The sequence below is a fragment of the Ceratotherium simum genome, chromosome 9, assembly GCF_057802395.1.
Source record: "Ceratotherium simum simum isolate JZ-2026a chromosome 9, ASM5780239v1, whole genome shotgun sequence".
NCBI lineage: Eukaryota > Metazoa > Chordata > Mammalia > Perissodactyla > Rhinocerotidae > Ceratotherium > Ceratotherium simum.
In genome coordinates, this window is record NC_141908.1 from 44,087,501 (window position 1) to 44,100,396 (window position 12,896).

General features: G+C 38.9%; 1 protein-coding gene across 5 annotated transcripts in view; it reads right to left on the reverse strand.

Moving 5' to 3' along the window:
* FIGN (fidgetin, microtubule severing factor) overlaps positions 1-12,896 on the reverse strand; it is a 127,144-nt gene that overhangs the window by 3,121 nt on the left and 111,127 nt on the right. For 2 of the 5 annotated variants that reach the window (XM_087435305.1, XM_087435304.1), the window contains 3 exons: positions 11,195-11,271; positions 6,446-6,701; positions 1-5,909 (listed from right to left, as the gene is read on the reverse strand). The exon at positions 1-5,909 is cut by the window's left edge and continues 3,121 nt beyond it. In XM_087435305.1, the coding sequence (XP_087291431.1) occupies positions 3,655-5,909; positions 6,446-6,548 (2,358 nt within the window). In that variant the 5' untranslated portion in view covers positions 6,549-6,701; positions 11,195-11,271 and the 3' untranslated portion in view covers positions 1-3,654. The remainder of the gene's footprint in view (positions 5,910-6,445; positions 6,702-11,194; positions 11,272-12,896) is intronic. The other 3 variants (XM_014785892.2, XM_004428256.3, XM_087435306.1) reach the window with 2 other exon arrangements.

Sequence of the window (12,896 nt, forward strand, 5' to 3'; positions counted from 1 at the left end):
ATATATTTAAATTTACAAAGACCTATTGTAGGAATTAATTTGGACTCTTTGGATGTATTCTTTTGAAAACTGCATAGCCAAGTACTATGCAACCCATGTAAATTGACCTTGCTATTTTACATAGCATAGCCTCTGGATAGCTTTTATCACTTGCCCAGATGGTGTTTGGCCTATGTATTTTAGTGGAAAGGTTTATTTTCTCCTTGATAGGTTTCAAATGCACAAGAAAACATTATACCCGTCTATCTGCATTTGAGTAGAATACAAACTGGCTAATAGATAAACATTCTGTGTGAAAGTAAATAGCCTTGAAGTATACTGCCTTCACATTCCATTGATCAGCTCAGTCAGCAAAGTTTTCCATATTGTCACTAATATTCTAAATATTTTGGTGAGAAGCATGCCAGAAGTGTAGAGTATTTCCATTTGTGTCACACATAGGTCATTATGAACTACCTCTTGAATTTCTATTGATCCTTCTCCTGAAGTAGTTTCCTTCACTTCCTTTTTGTCCCTGTTGGAAATGTTATTGCAGTTGTGAGAAGAGAATTAGGGGCTGTTAAGTGGACTGGCTCAAATCCCCTGGCCAGACGGCAAGGGATGTGGACTGGCTCATTACCTTACCTTCATTAGTAGCCTTCTCCAAATTCTTAGCAGTCAAAAAGAGGCCAAAAGTATGAAGCCCGATTACTCGGTTGTACTCTCACTGATTGTACACATTCACTTCTCAGGATGTGGTCCCCCACCCCCACCCCAAGCTCCAGAAGGGATGGTCAGAAAAGAGCTCATTATTAGGCTAGTCCATAGAAGAGCTCATAATGCTGCCATGCAGAATCAAAGAATCACAGGAGAGCACTATCTACTCAAAGGTCAGCCTTATCTCCCCCAACAGATCTTCATTTCTTCAGCATGCCCAATTTCCTAAGAGATCAAATCCTAGAATTTGCGAGGCTAAATGAAATTCACACATGGCTTCAGCTTCTGCCTAAATACATGGATTTTTGACCACTCATATCTCAAAGTAATTTTTAAGTCATTTAAAGCTAAAAGCCAATATGTATGACTTTATTTTCAGTTTTATAAATGAGTGTAAAACACAATAGTGCAGTCATATATTTGGCATTAACTCTTACCAGCCACAAAAAAATGTGGGTCAATATTGGATTTTCCAAAGTTGTCTAAATAAGACCAGGTTTGTCAAAACTTGCCAGTTGCTTTCAAGTGAACACAGCATGTTGGCGGAAATAAAATTTAATGTCTACGAGACAGAAAATAGGTCAGCACTGGGCAAAAGTAAACTTGTCAGTGAGATCAATATGAACCTACAAGTTAATGGGAAAATTAGAATTTCCTTACAATAAGGGATGTGCAGGATAGAGCCAAAATACGATTGTAGCATTTATTCACTTGCGAAATGCAAAGGACATACCTAAATATTATTTTTTGTATCCTTAATGAAAGGCACTGCTTTTTAATATGGAATATTTATAAGTAAGCACAGTTTTAATTGATAGACTATCATTGTAAATTAAATTCTCCTCCATTTGCTCAGCTTTTAGCAACATAAAAAATAAGAAAAAAGGGGAGTAATGATTGAACATCATAAAATTTCAGAAATATAATGAAGTCCTTCATTAGCTTTGTCTATGTTATATTTCAGAGAATTTGACATTGTGGATGAAATCGGTAAAAATTTTTGAAGGAAAAAAAACAATAACAGAAAGAGCTTTCTTGGGGCTTCTCATTGCATTTATTTAAAATTTTTAAAAATGTACATCACTTTTTGAATACATAAAATGCCAGTGCTCTGCAACAGTTTTGTTATTGCATCTCTCAACTAAAAAAAGGAAGAAACAAAAAAAAACCAGGAAGAATACATTCAAAAAGCCAGGCTGTTCTGCTTATGCACGGGCAGTGGCTTTGGAAAGCTACAGCCTACACTGTGTCTGTTCAGAGGGATTGCCGATCATCAATCAGCTATCAATGAAAAGCTGCACAGAAAGCATTAAAGGATACAAAGAACAACTTGGTGGGGAGCAGGAGAGGAATGGGAAATTAAGAAAAATGCCACATATGCTATTGCGGTGGGAGTGGACTCAGGTGGAAGCAAAGCATGAAGACTGATGTTCTTGGAACTAGATTTACGGGAAAAGATGGAAGAAAACAAAGTAACATGTTTGGCACGCTATAGTGTGTGTGTGTGTGTGTGTGTGTGTGTGTGTGTGTGTCCACTTCCAATTGTCTACTTTATTTTCCAAGAGAAATGTAACAAAACTGAGGTAGAAATGAACGCGGGAGCACTACAGCCCAGAAGATTTCAAAATGAGAAGCAAAATTGCACTGACAAGAGAGGAGTCAAAAAGGAGAGGGGATGTAGACGCTCTTTGTGGATACATAAGTTGGTTGGTTGATTTTTGTATTTATTTGTTTGTTTGTTTTGGTTGCTATCTTCTGCATTCTATCAAACAGCACGGCAAGCCTATAAGCTAGATTAGTGAATAGAATGACACCGTTCCCAGCAGTTTTAAGAGAGATCTTACAAACCACCACCGCCACCACTACCACCTATGCAGTAAAAGGCAGTCCTAGTTTTTAGGTACTGTGACTTTCAGGGTCCTAAACAGGTCTTGTGGCTGACTGTTCTAGACACTAACACAAACTGAATAAGTAGCTTTCCGTTAACCAGTGTACCTTTTAAAAACATTTTCACTTCATTATCAAGGAGCAATGTACGAAGAACTCTTGCAATTACTGACATAAAGAATTATTCTGCTCTGGTTAATTCCCCATCATTAGTAAAAGAACCTTTTTTTAAATCTTTCCATTTCTACTTTAAATTGTAAATATTCAGTTGTATCGCACGTCAGTATTTTTCTGGATACATTCAAAGTAATTTTCCTTGCTATTTTCCAATTGTTGAGGTAAACATACATTTTAATATAAAGTAACATTGAAGCCTATCCCATTACTCTCAGCAGTACATAGTGCTTTCAACACATTCCTTTGAGGTACTGTACAAATCACAATCGCTTTCCTGAGTTTTTGCAGACAAGAACATTAAAAGAAATGAACTGCAGAAATTAAGGTCCAGATTACCGTTACCCTGTTTTACCTGTTCTTAGCTTAATACTGCAGAACAGACAGGATTGAGGAATACTGTTGCTCTTAAAATGGCAAAAATCTGGTTTTCGTAACATAACCGTTCATCTCTTTAGTCCAATAATGTTTGAAGTTAAAGCTCTTTATATTAGCACATGCCACCAATGTAATTGTGAGGCAAACAAAAAATAAAGCACCACTCCAGGCACTTGACAGCAACTAAATCTCAAGAACAGCAGAATGGAATCAACACACGAGGTTCATGTCCTTCTGAAATCAACACACTTGCACCTTGCTCCTTGGCGAGTGTTGTCTAGCTTGAACCGAACTGAGCATCAACAGATGCTTTCTGTCATCTGGGGCTTTCAAATCAGAAGCTCTTATTTGATGCATTTTTTTCCTCCAAATCTACCCTGACTCTAAAGATGCAACTTAATCGTCGTCTTCCCCAGTACCCTTTGCGATTTAAACACTACTGGAAAGGGCTCTCTACCCTATGTAGCAGGTTTTATGTGTGTGTGCCAACATTCAATACATTTTTTTTTAAAGAAGTTATCACTGACTGCAACCAAACATTTTGTTCCATTCAACATACATATCAAGCTCTTTTTGAGATATGCTAGGCTGAATCTTGCAGAAAGCATTTTCAAAGTCTTGATATGTAACGGGCCTCAACTGGCTGGGCATAATGGCTGAAAGGTCTGTGGCTTGCATGGCATGGAGGGGGCCCACCGCTGCTTCCTGACACAAATGAGCCACGTCTAGTCCTGAAAAGCCTTCTGTGCGCTGGACGAGCAGTGCAAACTCCTTGTCATTGAGACAGTAATTGTGCTGTGAGAGCAGTTGTACTATTATCTGGTGCCGGGCTGTGCTGTCAGGAAGTGGGATTAAAAGTCGTTTCATGAAGTACCTCCGAAGAGATTCATCTATTTCTTCTGGTTTACTGGTGGCACAAATTACTACGATTTGGTCCTCAGCCGAAGTTAGTACAGTGTCCAGCTGCATCAGAAACTCGGTTCTCATCCGACTCACTGGACTGTGTTCCTCACTCACTTGAGAGGAGAGAAGCATGTCAATGTCACTGACAAAAATCACCGAGGGCTGGCGACACCTGGCCACAAGAAAAGAGGCATGGATAATCTTCTCTGCTTCTCCTAACCACTTGGCGACTAGTCCAGAACCGGCGATTTTGAAAAATGTGGCCCCTAGCTGACTAGCTATGCATCTGCCCAATAATGTTTTGCCTGTTCCCCGAGGTCCAAATAAAAGGATGCTCCGAGGTAAGGCTGTTAGTCCACTGAATGCATCTGACCTCAACACTGGCCATAAAACCTCCTCTTTAATGACAGCCTTTACCAGGTCAAGACCAGCAATGTCATTCCAGTCCACGGGCGGTCCTTGGGTGATGATCTCGTTGGTTACCAGGTCAATGAGGTGTGTGTCAGTATTCTTCAGTTGCTCGTCCACAGAGTGGTTGGATGAGGTAGCTGCACGGAGTCCAGGGCCTTGCATTGCGTGAGAGAGGAGCTGCCTGTGTTCGTCCCCATGCTCACTCATTACTGGCGATGTGTACTTCCCAAAGGCTTCACTGGATCTTGATCCCAATGAATTTTTAGCAGTACTGTAGGAAGGAGGGGTCAGAGCCCTACTGGACTGGCTGCTAAATTTCCTTTGCTGTTCAGAGGACATTAGCTGCTTCGTTGGCTTAAATGCTAAGGATGATGTTTCAGCACTTCTGTCAAAGCCATTCCCCCGATTTGAGTTTGAAATGCTGTTGTCGGGCATTCTGTACATAGGACTCTGTGTAGATCTCTGTTGGCCATAGCTGTAATTTCCATAACTGGAGTCCATATCTCCTTGCCCTGCCATATAGAAAGCTTTCCTTTTGAGAGAACTTGCCGAACTGTTTGTCAGAGCCGAGGGTGCAATGGGTGTCAAACCATGACCCTGGTAGGTGTAGCCAGGAACAGTGGTGGGGGGCAGGGGGGTAGGAGCAGGAATTCCTGAAGGCAGGTATGCTGAAGGAGGAGGGGGTGCACCCCCAGGGCTGTACCCAGATCCCACAGCAGTCTGAGGAGGATAGCTAGCAGAGGGATAACTGTAACTGGAGAGGTTAGAAGTCCCATTGTAGCCTGGGACCAGGGCTGGTGGCGGAGGAGGTGGTGGTGGCGGCTGTAGGAGCCCAGAGCTATGCAAAGGAGATGGATGAGGCGAAGGAAGTGCAGGTGTGGGCTGGCTACTGTAAGTAGAATGCAAATATGATCCGTTGTATCCCGGGGCATATTCCTGAGATGGGAGCCCTGCATGAAGACTAGGTACCGTGTGGCTTCCACAGGTACTACTTGAATAACTAGGTTCTGTCAGGTTGCTGGCCACCCCAGGAGAGCTCCCTATACTTGCAGAGACATCTGCTGGAGGGAGGGCTGAACTGACTCCAGCTTTGCTGGCAGTAATAACATCCGGAACACAGTTCAGAGGATACACAGCTTCTGAATTCAAGGAAGGCTGCCAGGGTTCACTTTCATTTTTCCGACCGTTCACTAGTCCTGATGGTGCATCTGAGTAGTTGCTGAGGACAGGTCGGTCCACAGGGCCTTCCAAAATGCCAGAATACTTCTCTGCGTATTTTTTTAGTAGGTTGGATGCAGTCAGAGCAGATATGTCATCATTCGCCCAGGCGTACTGATAGGTGCGCTGCAAATGACCTCGGTAGGCCTCCACTTTGTGGGCAGGGGACCGCGTGGTTGAGGTGATGTCAAAGTGCTGTTCTGGCCACTGGGCATGCTCCGGCGTCCACTGCATCTTCAAGCCTAAGGATTTGGGGGGAAAACAGTTAATTTACTTAGACACTCATCAGAACTGTTCAAGCTTTTACCCACAACTTCTTTTGTTACCTATTATTTTTAATTAATAATATCAATATTATAAAGGATTTTCACAGTTTATAATACCTAATATGATCTGTACAATATGTACACTTTAAAATGGACTGAATTTCAGCCATGTATAAAAAGTAAACTGAATTTAAATGAAAACTCTGTAGAAGACCTAAAATGTTTTCATTTTTAAGTAATAAGCAAATCTATTTCCATTAAGCCTATCAAGTTACTTGCTACACACACACAGAAACACACACGTATATATATATGTACACACACATTCCTGTCAAATTAGAATTCAATCACAGGTTCTTACAATAGAATATACATACATTTTAAATACCTATCACGTGATAGCATTAACATGTGCAATATCTAGCTATTCTGTCTCTTCAAATCACAGTTTCTGTTTTATATTTTAACCAATATAAAAATGAGACACAGCTGACAGATCACATCTAGGATACCTCTCTTATTTGGTACCGAACACCTAGTTAGCACAGTATAATGCTCCCTGCGCAGAACAATATGACACAGACATAGCAGGTCATTCCATAATCCAACTCTCATCTAAAGTGGTCCACGACAGTTTCAAATCTGCTTCGTGGAGTGCAGCAAAGCAATCTCCCAGGCAGCGCTCCATTGCTTTCATCGCACAAAGCCTACAACTCGGTATGAATTACAACTGGCTCCTTTCTGCCTCTCAGTTCTGTTGTTGAGTCTCTGAAAAAAAAAAACAAGCATCACTTGTCTGTCGGTCTTCTAGCTAGCGTTCTCCATCCTCCTCTCACAATCCTTCCCTCTGCCTTACAGCCTCCAAGGTACTAAGAGGGGAGAATACACACACACACACACACACACACACACACACAGAGTGAAAGAGAGAATGAGAGGAAGGAAGGAAGGAAACCGAGGTGAAAGGGAAGATAAGAATAGAGAGAGAATCTGGATTCTAACTCTTTAAGTGTGTGGCATAAACTCGGAAAAGTACGACTAGATAACGAGATGCTATGGGTAATTCTATCATCTGCTAGATCACTAACTGAAGCAAGGTGCCTATGTGCAAACTATAAAACAAGAGTAGTTTCTCATTTAAGAGAAAATACGGAGCAGTTAGAATCAGAGAATCTTTTGAATTTTACAGTTTAAAGAGACCTTAGAAATTACCTTACCCCACAGATTAGGGAACCAGTCCCCAAAGGGATTTATAACGTACCCTCATGGACTCAGGTATAGTTAGTTACAGAGAACACTGGAACCCTGTTCTATTTCCCACTGCTGGCTCAACCCATTCTAAGCTCTGCTTGGTTGGCACACTTCCTACTCTGGTACAGCTATATTAAGCAGGACTCCTTAATCTTCTTTGTATTACCCAAAGTGAATTCTGCAAACTGTCTTGTGCCCTCTGGCAGAGATTCCTTGATAAGAAGGAGGCCTGGTCTAAATGAAGCATCTGTGGCATCAGCTCCCTTCTGAATTACCACAGTCTATTTTGACAGCTCCCACCCCCTTCTGCTCTCCTCCTCCACCCCCTTTAGCTCTTCATTGCCTGACTCTGGCTTCTGACATGGCCAGCTTTGACTTACCGAGCTAAACTGAACATAGCACAGAGTTTGGTAACAGAATGGCATGTTGATTCCCTTCTGACTCCCTCTTCCTTGTTTGCAAAACCACTGCACCAGACACTGGAAGTTAATTAGCAGGATGATGCTGTGCTAATTGTGTTAATTTACAAGGTTTTAGTCAAAGAGAATCATGCCAGGGCTGGCACTGCTGTCATGCTTCTGACTTAATGATTAAGAAATACTGAAAACAAGGTGGGAAGGATTGCAGTAATTACACAATAAATGAATAAAGCAACAGGATTCATTTGCAAATATATTTTACTGCAGTTGTACTCATTTGCATTTGGATTTTTAAAAAGGATCCATGTAGATATTCACTTGCAAATCACCATTTCAGTTAAATTAAGTCTGAATGCTGCACAGTATAACTTAATCAGGCTTTATATATACATTTTTTTTTTTTTAGTAAAAATACTATCCTTACCTCTCTTGTATATGCAACAGATTCCAACAGATTCTCCACTTGCCTTTCCCTCACTTCCCCCAAATCTTCATATGTTTCTCTTTTAAAACTCTATGTTTAAAAATAATCTGATCAATTGGAAAAAAAAATATTGTAAAATCCTGATGAACTGCAGCTTGCATCATTTCACTCAGAGAAACTCCCGGGGTGAGTTCTAGGAAGAACTAGAGTGATATTCTTAATTGTTTCTGCTTTCTCAATCATCACTTTTTAAGGGGGAGGAAAACACACCACAAAATGGGTGAAATGACCGAAACCACACTTAAAGGGGAAAAGATGCAATTTTAATGAAGCAGCATTTCAGGAATCATACTTTCATTAAATTCAACTGGAAATTATTAAGAGCAAATCACCAGGAACCAATCGCAAGTAATCAGTATCTAAATTCTTCTAGTGTCATGGGATTTACTTCAAGCCTTATAAAAAGCAGAGAATATTAATGTGACTGTAATGTACAACTGTCTAAAAGACCTACAAATTCATTAGTCCTGTAAATCATTTCCAGGGAATTTCTATTAGGATTTTTTTCTTTAAAAGATTATGAAAATACAGAGTTGAGGAAATAAAAAACACATACGCTATAAGTAGGAATTTGATTAGATTGATACAGAAGAAACATGTGAATAAATGTCTTGAAATAAAGTCTCAGAAAATAATTTAGGAGTCACAGGCAATGGAATTTACCACAAATACAACATAACACACACACAGACACACACACACACACACACACGTGTTAAAGGGCATGGCTTCCTTTCAGTTAGCTGAGCCAAGTCATTGTTGGCATTAGTTAACAAATGTAAATAACAAAATGTTAAAAAAAAAATGCCCCCCAAAAGACCCAAAACTGCTTTAGATTTAGAATAATTATTTAAAAAACAAACAAAAAAAGGTCACCCTTCCACTTGTATTGGCTTGACATTTTTTCTCGTAAATTAATCATTTGTAAAAAATATGCAAAAAAATGATTTTAGTAAGGAATATAAAGTTTAAATAAAATAAGTTGGCCATTTTCACTGGGTATTTCTGCATAGTTTAAGTCTAGGAAAACTAATTAAATTTCATAAGATTTCTATTTCATCTGAAATTAAGCAAAGTTTCTATCTATCAAAATTATTTATTTGGAACAATTACTGGATACACCATTGCCTTTCGATTCTCATGCTATTTTTGGATGGGCTTACCAAGATAATTGAAAGTTGATTTATTGATGCATACTAAATAACAATAACCTTACCAGGGCTGCAAAAGGCAGGACTGAGCTTTGATTAAATAAGCTTAAGGGAATAGAATTATTCACCAATCCTAAAACACAAGTATTTATCCAATAAAAAATCATTAATATTATCTGCTAGTGTAAGTTAATAGTTAACCATAAGCTAGTTCTTAATATTACTAGGAGCTGAAGAAGCCAGCGTTCAGGAGATTGTCCTGGCCTTGGCAGCACAAAGAGCTTTTTCATGAATTTTAATAATAATTGGAAGTAGAACCAAACTTGTTTTTGTTGTTGTTATTATTGTTCTGTTTATTGGTGGTGATACGTCTGATGTGAAATGGAAGAAAAACGTAGAGCCAAGTGTTCTCTGAACAGAAAATCACGCTCCATTTGATTGTATTTCTGTATCTGTAAGCAGCAGCATATGCGTGTCACTTAACTCGGAACCCAAATAAGGAGGTGGGTTTTAAGAACAGCTTTTCTATGGTTTCTCTTTGGAACACGAAGAGAAAATCCTCAGAAACAATACTATTTTAACATTATGAGAAACATGACTCCAGAACAATAACTTCCACTGCTGTTTAGAAATAGTTTAAATAGGTTCAATAAAAATTCAGAACACAGTGGAAAGTAAGAAGAATAGTTCTTAAAGATAATTGAAGAATTGTTCCAATACATCAATTTTTATTTTTGAAAGGATCTGAAAATTCTTAATACAGCTGGCAAATTTCACAATGCAATGTGTTTGTTTTTAAAATATGTAATTTAATAGAAAACTGCTTTTAAGATAATTTAACCTAAGTGTTATACAAGAATGACAGATACTACAGTAAAAAGCCTGAGCATTTTGTTATTTTATTATTATAGGCTGAATTTATGTGTATGGAAATGAACAAGTCTATACTTCCCATAAAACTGGAAAGTTTGGGTAACATTTTCCATTCTTATCATTGCTGACCATTTTATAACTTAGGTTTAATTACTAAACAGTTGCTGCCTTATTGCTTTACTTCCTCCATTTTGCTCTTTCATTTGAAACAAAACAACTGTGGTATCCTTCAAGTTCTGTCACAGCTTCCAAATGATAAAGAAACTGTTATACAGAAAAATGAAAGATATGAAAACGACTTTCAGAATGGGAGGAAATTGGAAATAAAAGACTAAGCCTTCTAGAATCTATTTTCGCACACATTCCTGGAAATATTAATCTAAGGTACTCACTACCCCACCCCCACCCCAACACACGTGTGCTATTCAGCAGTTCATCAGGTCTAAAAAAGCTGCTCTCTACCAGGTTCCCATAGGGTAACTCTAGCTGCTAGGGACTCTGCCTTCATTTGTAGGTTTTCTCTGACTTCCTAAGGGCGGGGACCCGAGGCAGACACCTGCAGGCACGGCGGCCTTGCTTGCTACAGGACACTGCACAGCGCTCAGAGGCCTGCACGACACCACTAAACCTATTACACTCCTTTGGCCTGTTGTACCTCTGCACTTTTTATTATTAAAAAACTCTGATACCATATTTACCAAGGTTCTTTCTAGAAAACAATCACTACTGGGGTAAATAAAAGAGACTAATTATAATAGTTTACAGCCCCCTCAGCCTAATAATGCAACAGATTCATCTCCTAGGTAGGAAATGGCAGAACTAACAAATAGAGCATTCCAAATTTCAAGTAGAGAGTAGCCGATCCATTGGGGGAAAATATAGGTTTATGCAGTGAGAAGCCTTCTGAGCGAGGGCCTACAAATTTCCTGGGACTGAAAACTGGCCCTATGCAATGTCTACTTATCATTATTCTTCAAGGGGAGTGATGACCAAATGAAATGTTGGAGCAGACTAGGCAGCATTCTCCTTCTGTGTACCCACCCTCATAAGCCAAGAGGCCAACACAGCAGTATCTAGTATTACCTGTACTAACTCATTTGATCTGAATCTTCCTCAGTCCACTTCCTGATAATTCCTCGCCTGAAAATGTGATGTCATTTCTAAAAGTAATAGCAGGGGAAAAGTGAGAGGAAGAAGCACAGAAATTACATATTCTCTTTAATCTATTTAATTTGCTCCATCTTCAGAACACCAAAATTAGAAGTCCTTTATAAGCTGAATATGATGTAGGGACTGTTAATTTTATTTAGTCAACAAATTGAGGGCCCACTATGTGTAAAGCCTTGTGGTTCAATTCTAAGAAGTTAAATCAAGGGAATCACTTTACCAGGCGATGAAACCTTTCCAGCTCTCTGTCTTCTTTATAATTTCACATTCTAAATTCTCTAAAATTAGACTCTCTGATTTTAGAGATGAAGGGAATTTTAAAGTGACTTAATTCCCAATCCAGACAGCCTCAGTTATAGTTTAGTACTTCACTTACCATGGTGTCCAGTGGGGTTGAATACTATTTTATCTAACACAGTGTCTTATTGGGAGGCATCACTAGATTCTTGGGATAGAAAAGAACTGGAGAAAGAATAAAGAAGGTTCTAGAATTTTATTTGAAGAGTAAATATCCCAGCCTTGAGAATTAGAGAGCTGGCTTTGCTCATGCCATCACTTATTTGTCCGAATCTTGGTGAAGTCACTAAAGTGCATCATACTCACTTTTCTCAGCTATAAAATGTGTACAATAAGGGTATCATATACCTTACTGGATTGTTATTAAAATTACCTAAAGTAATAATAAGTGTGAAAATATTTTCCAACTGTGAACTGCTACAGAAATATTTATTATTCTTTTATTTTGAAAAAGCCAGAGATGCGTTAAACACAAAACAAAACAAAACTGACTAGACAGAAAAAAAGTAAAATCACCCCTAGAATTTATAAATCATTTTTCCTTCAGCCTCAGGACAGCTACTGAAAAGGAAATTTTCCAGTGGGAATGTTGTTACAAGAAAGGTGCAGAAGTTCTTTCATACTTAGCAAAACACAGAGCACGATCTCCTTAATCAAAAAGGTGTCAAAAATTCAAAATGTTTTCATAGTATTTTATCTATTTTTAATGTTATTTGTGACCTAACACTGTAGACACCACTACTAAGAAACAAAGTACTCAGAGGTTTAAAACCAGTTAAGAATGATCTCAAAACCTGCAGTCTCAAAATAAGATATTCTAATTATACAGTAGTACTGTCAAGTGATTTTTCTCCTTAAATCACACTTCACACCTCAAGACTCCAAATTATAATACATTTTGCAGCAAATTACTCCCTCCCCCTAGTCCACCTTATTTGCATAAAGCAATCCTTTTTAACAATCACAAAGGCATTTCTGGTTAAATGGTCCTTAGTAAATATAGCTCAAATACCTCAACCTCTAATATAGAGAAATTGCCACCTGACAGCCTGAGGGTAGCATACAGCCTATAACCAGGTTATGTTTGGCCAGCACAGGGTTTTAAAAATCAGTCAGCTTTATATAAAATAACCTATATTTCCATATTTACCATTTTTTCAAGATAAGCTGAATGATCTTACAACATTAGACTTCACTCTTGCCTGGCAACAGTTGGCTGAATATGAGAACCAGCTGCTCCCTCTGGACTTGGCACGCCCACTTTGTCATGGTGCCCCCACTGCCTATTACAACATTAGGTATTTTTATAGTACCTACCAGT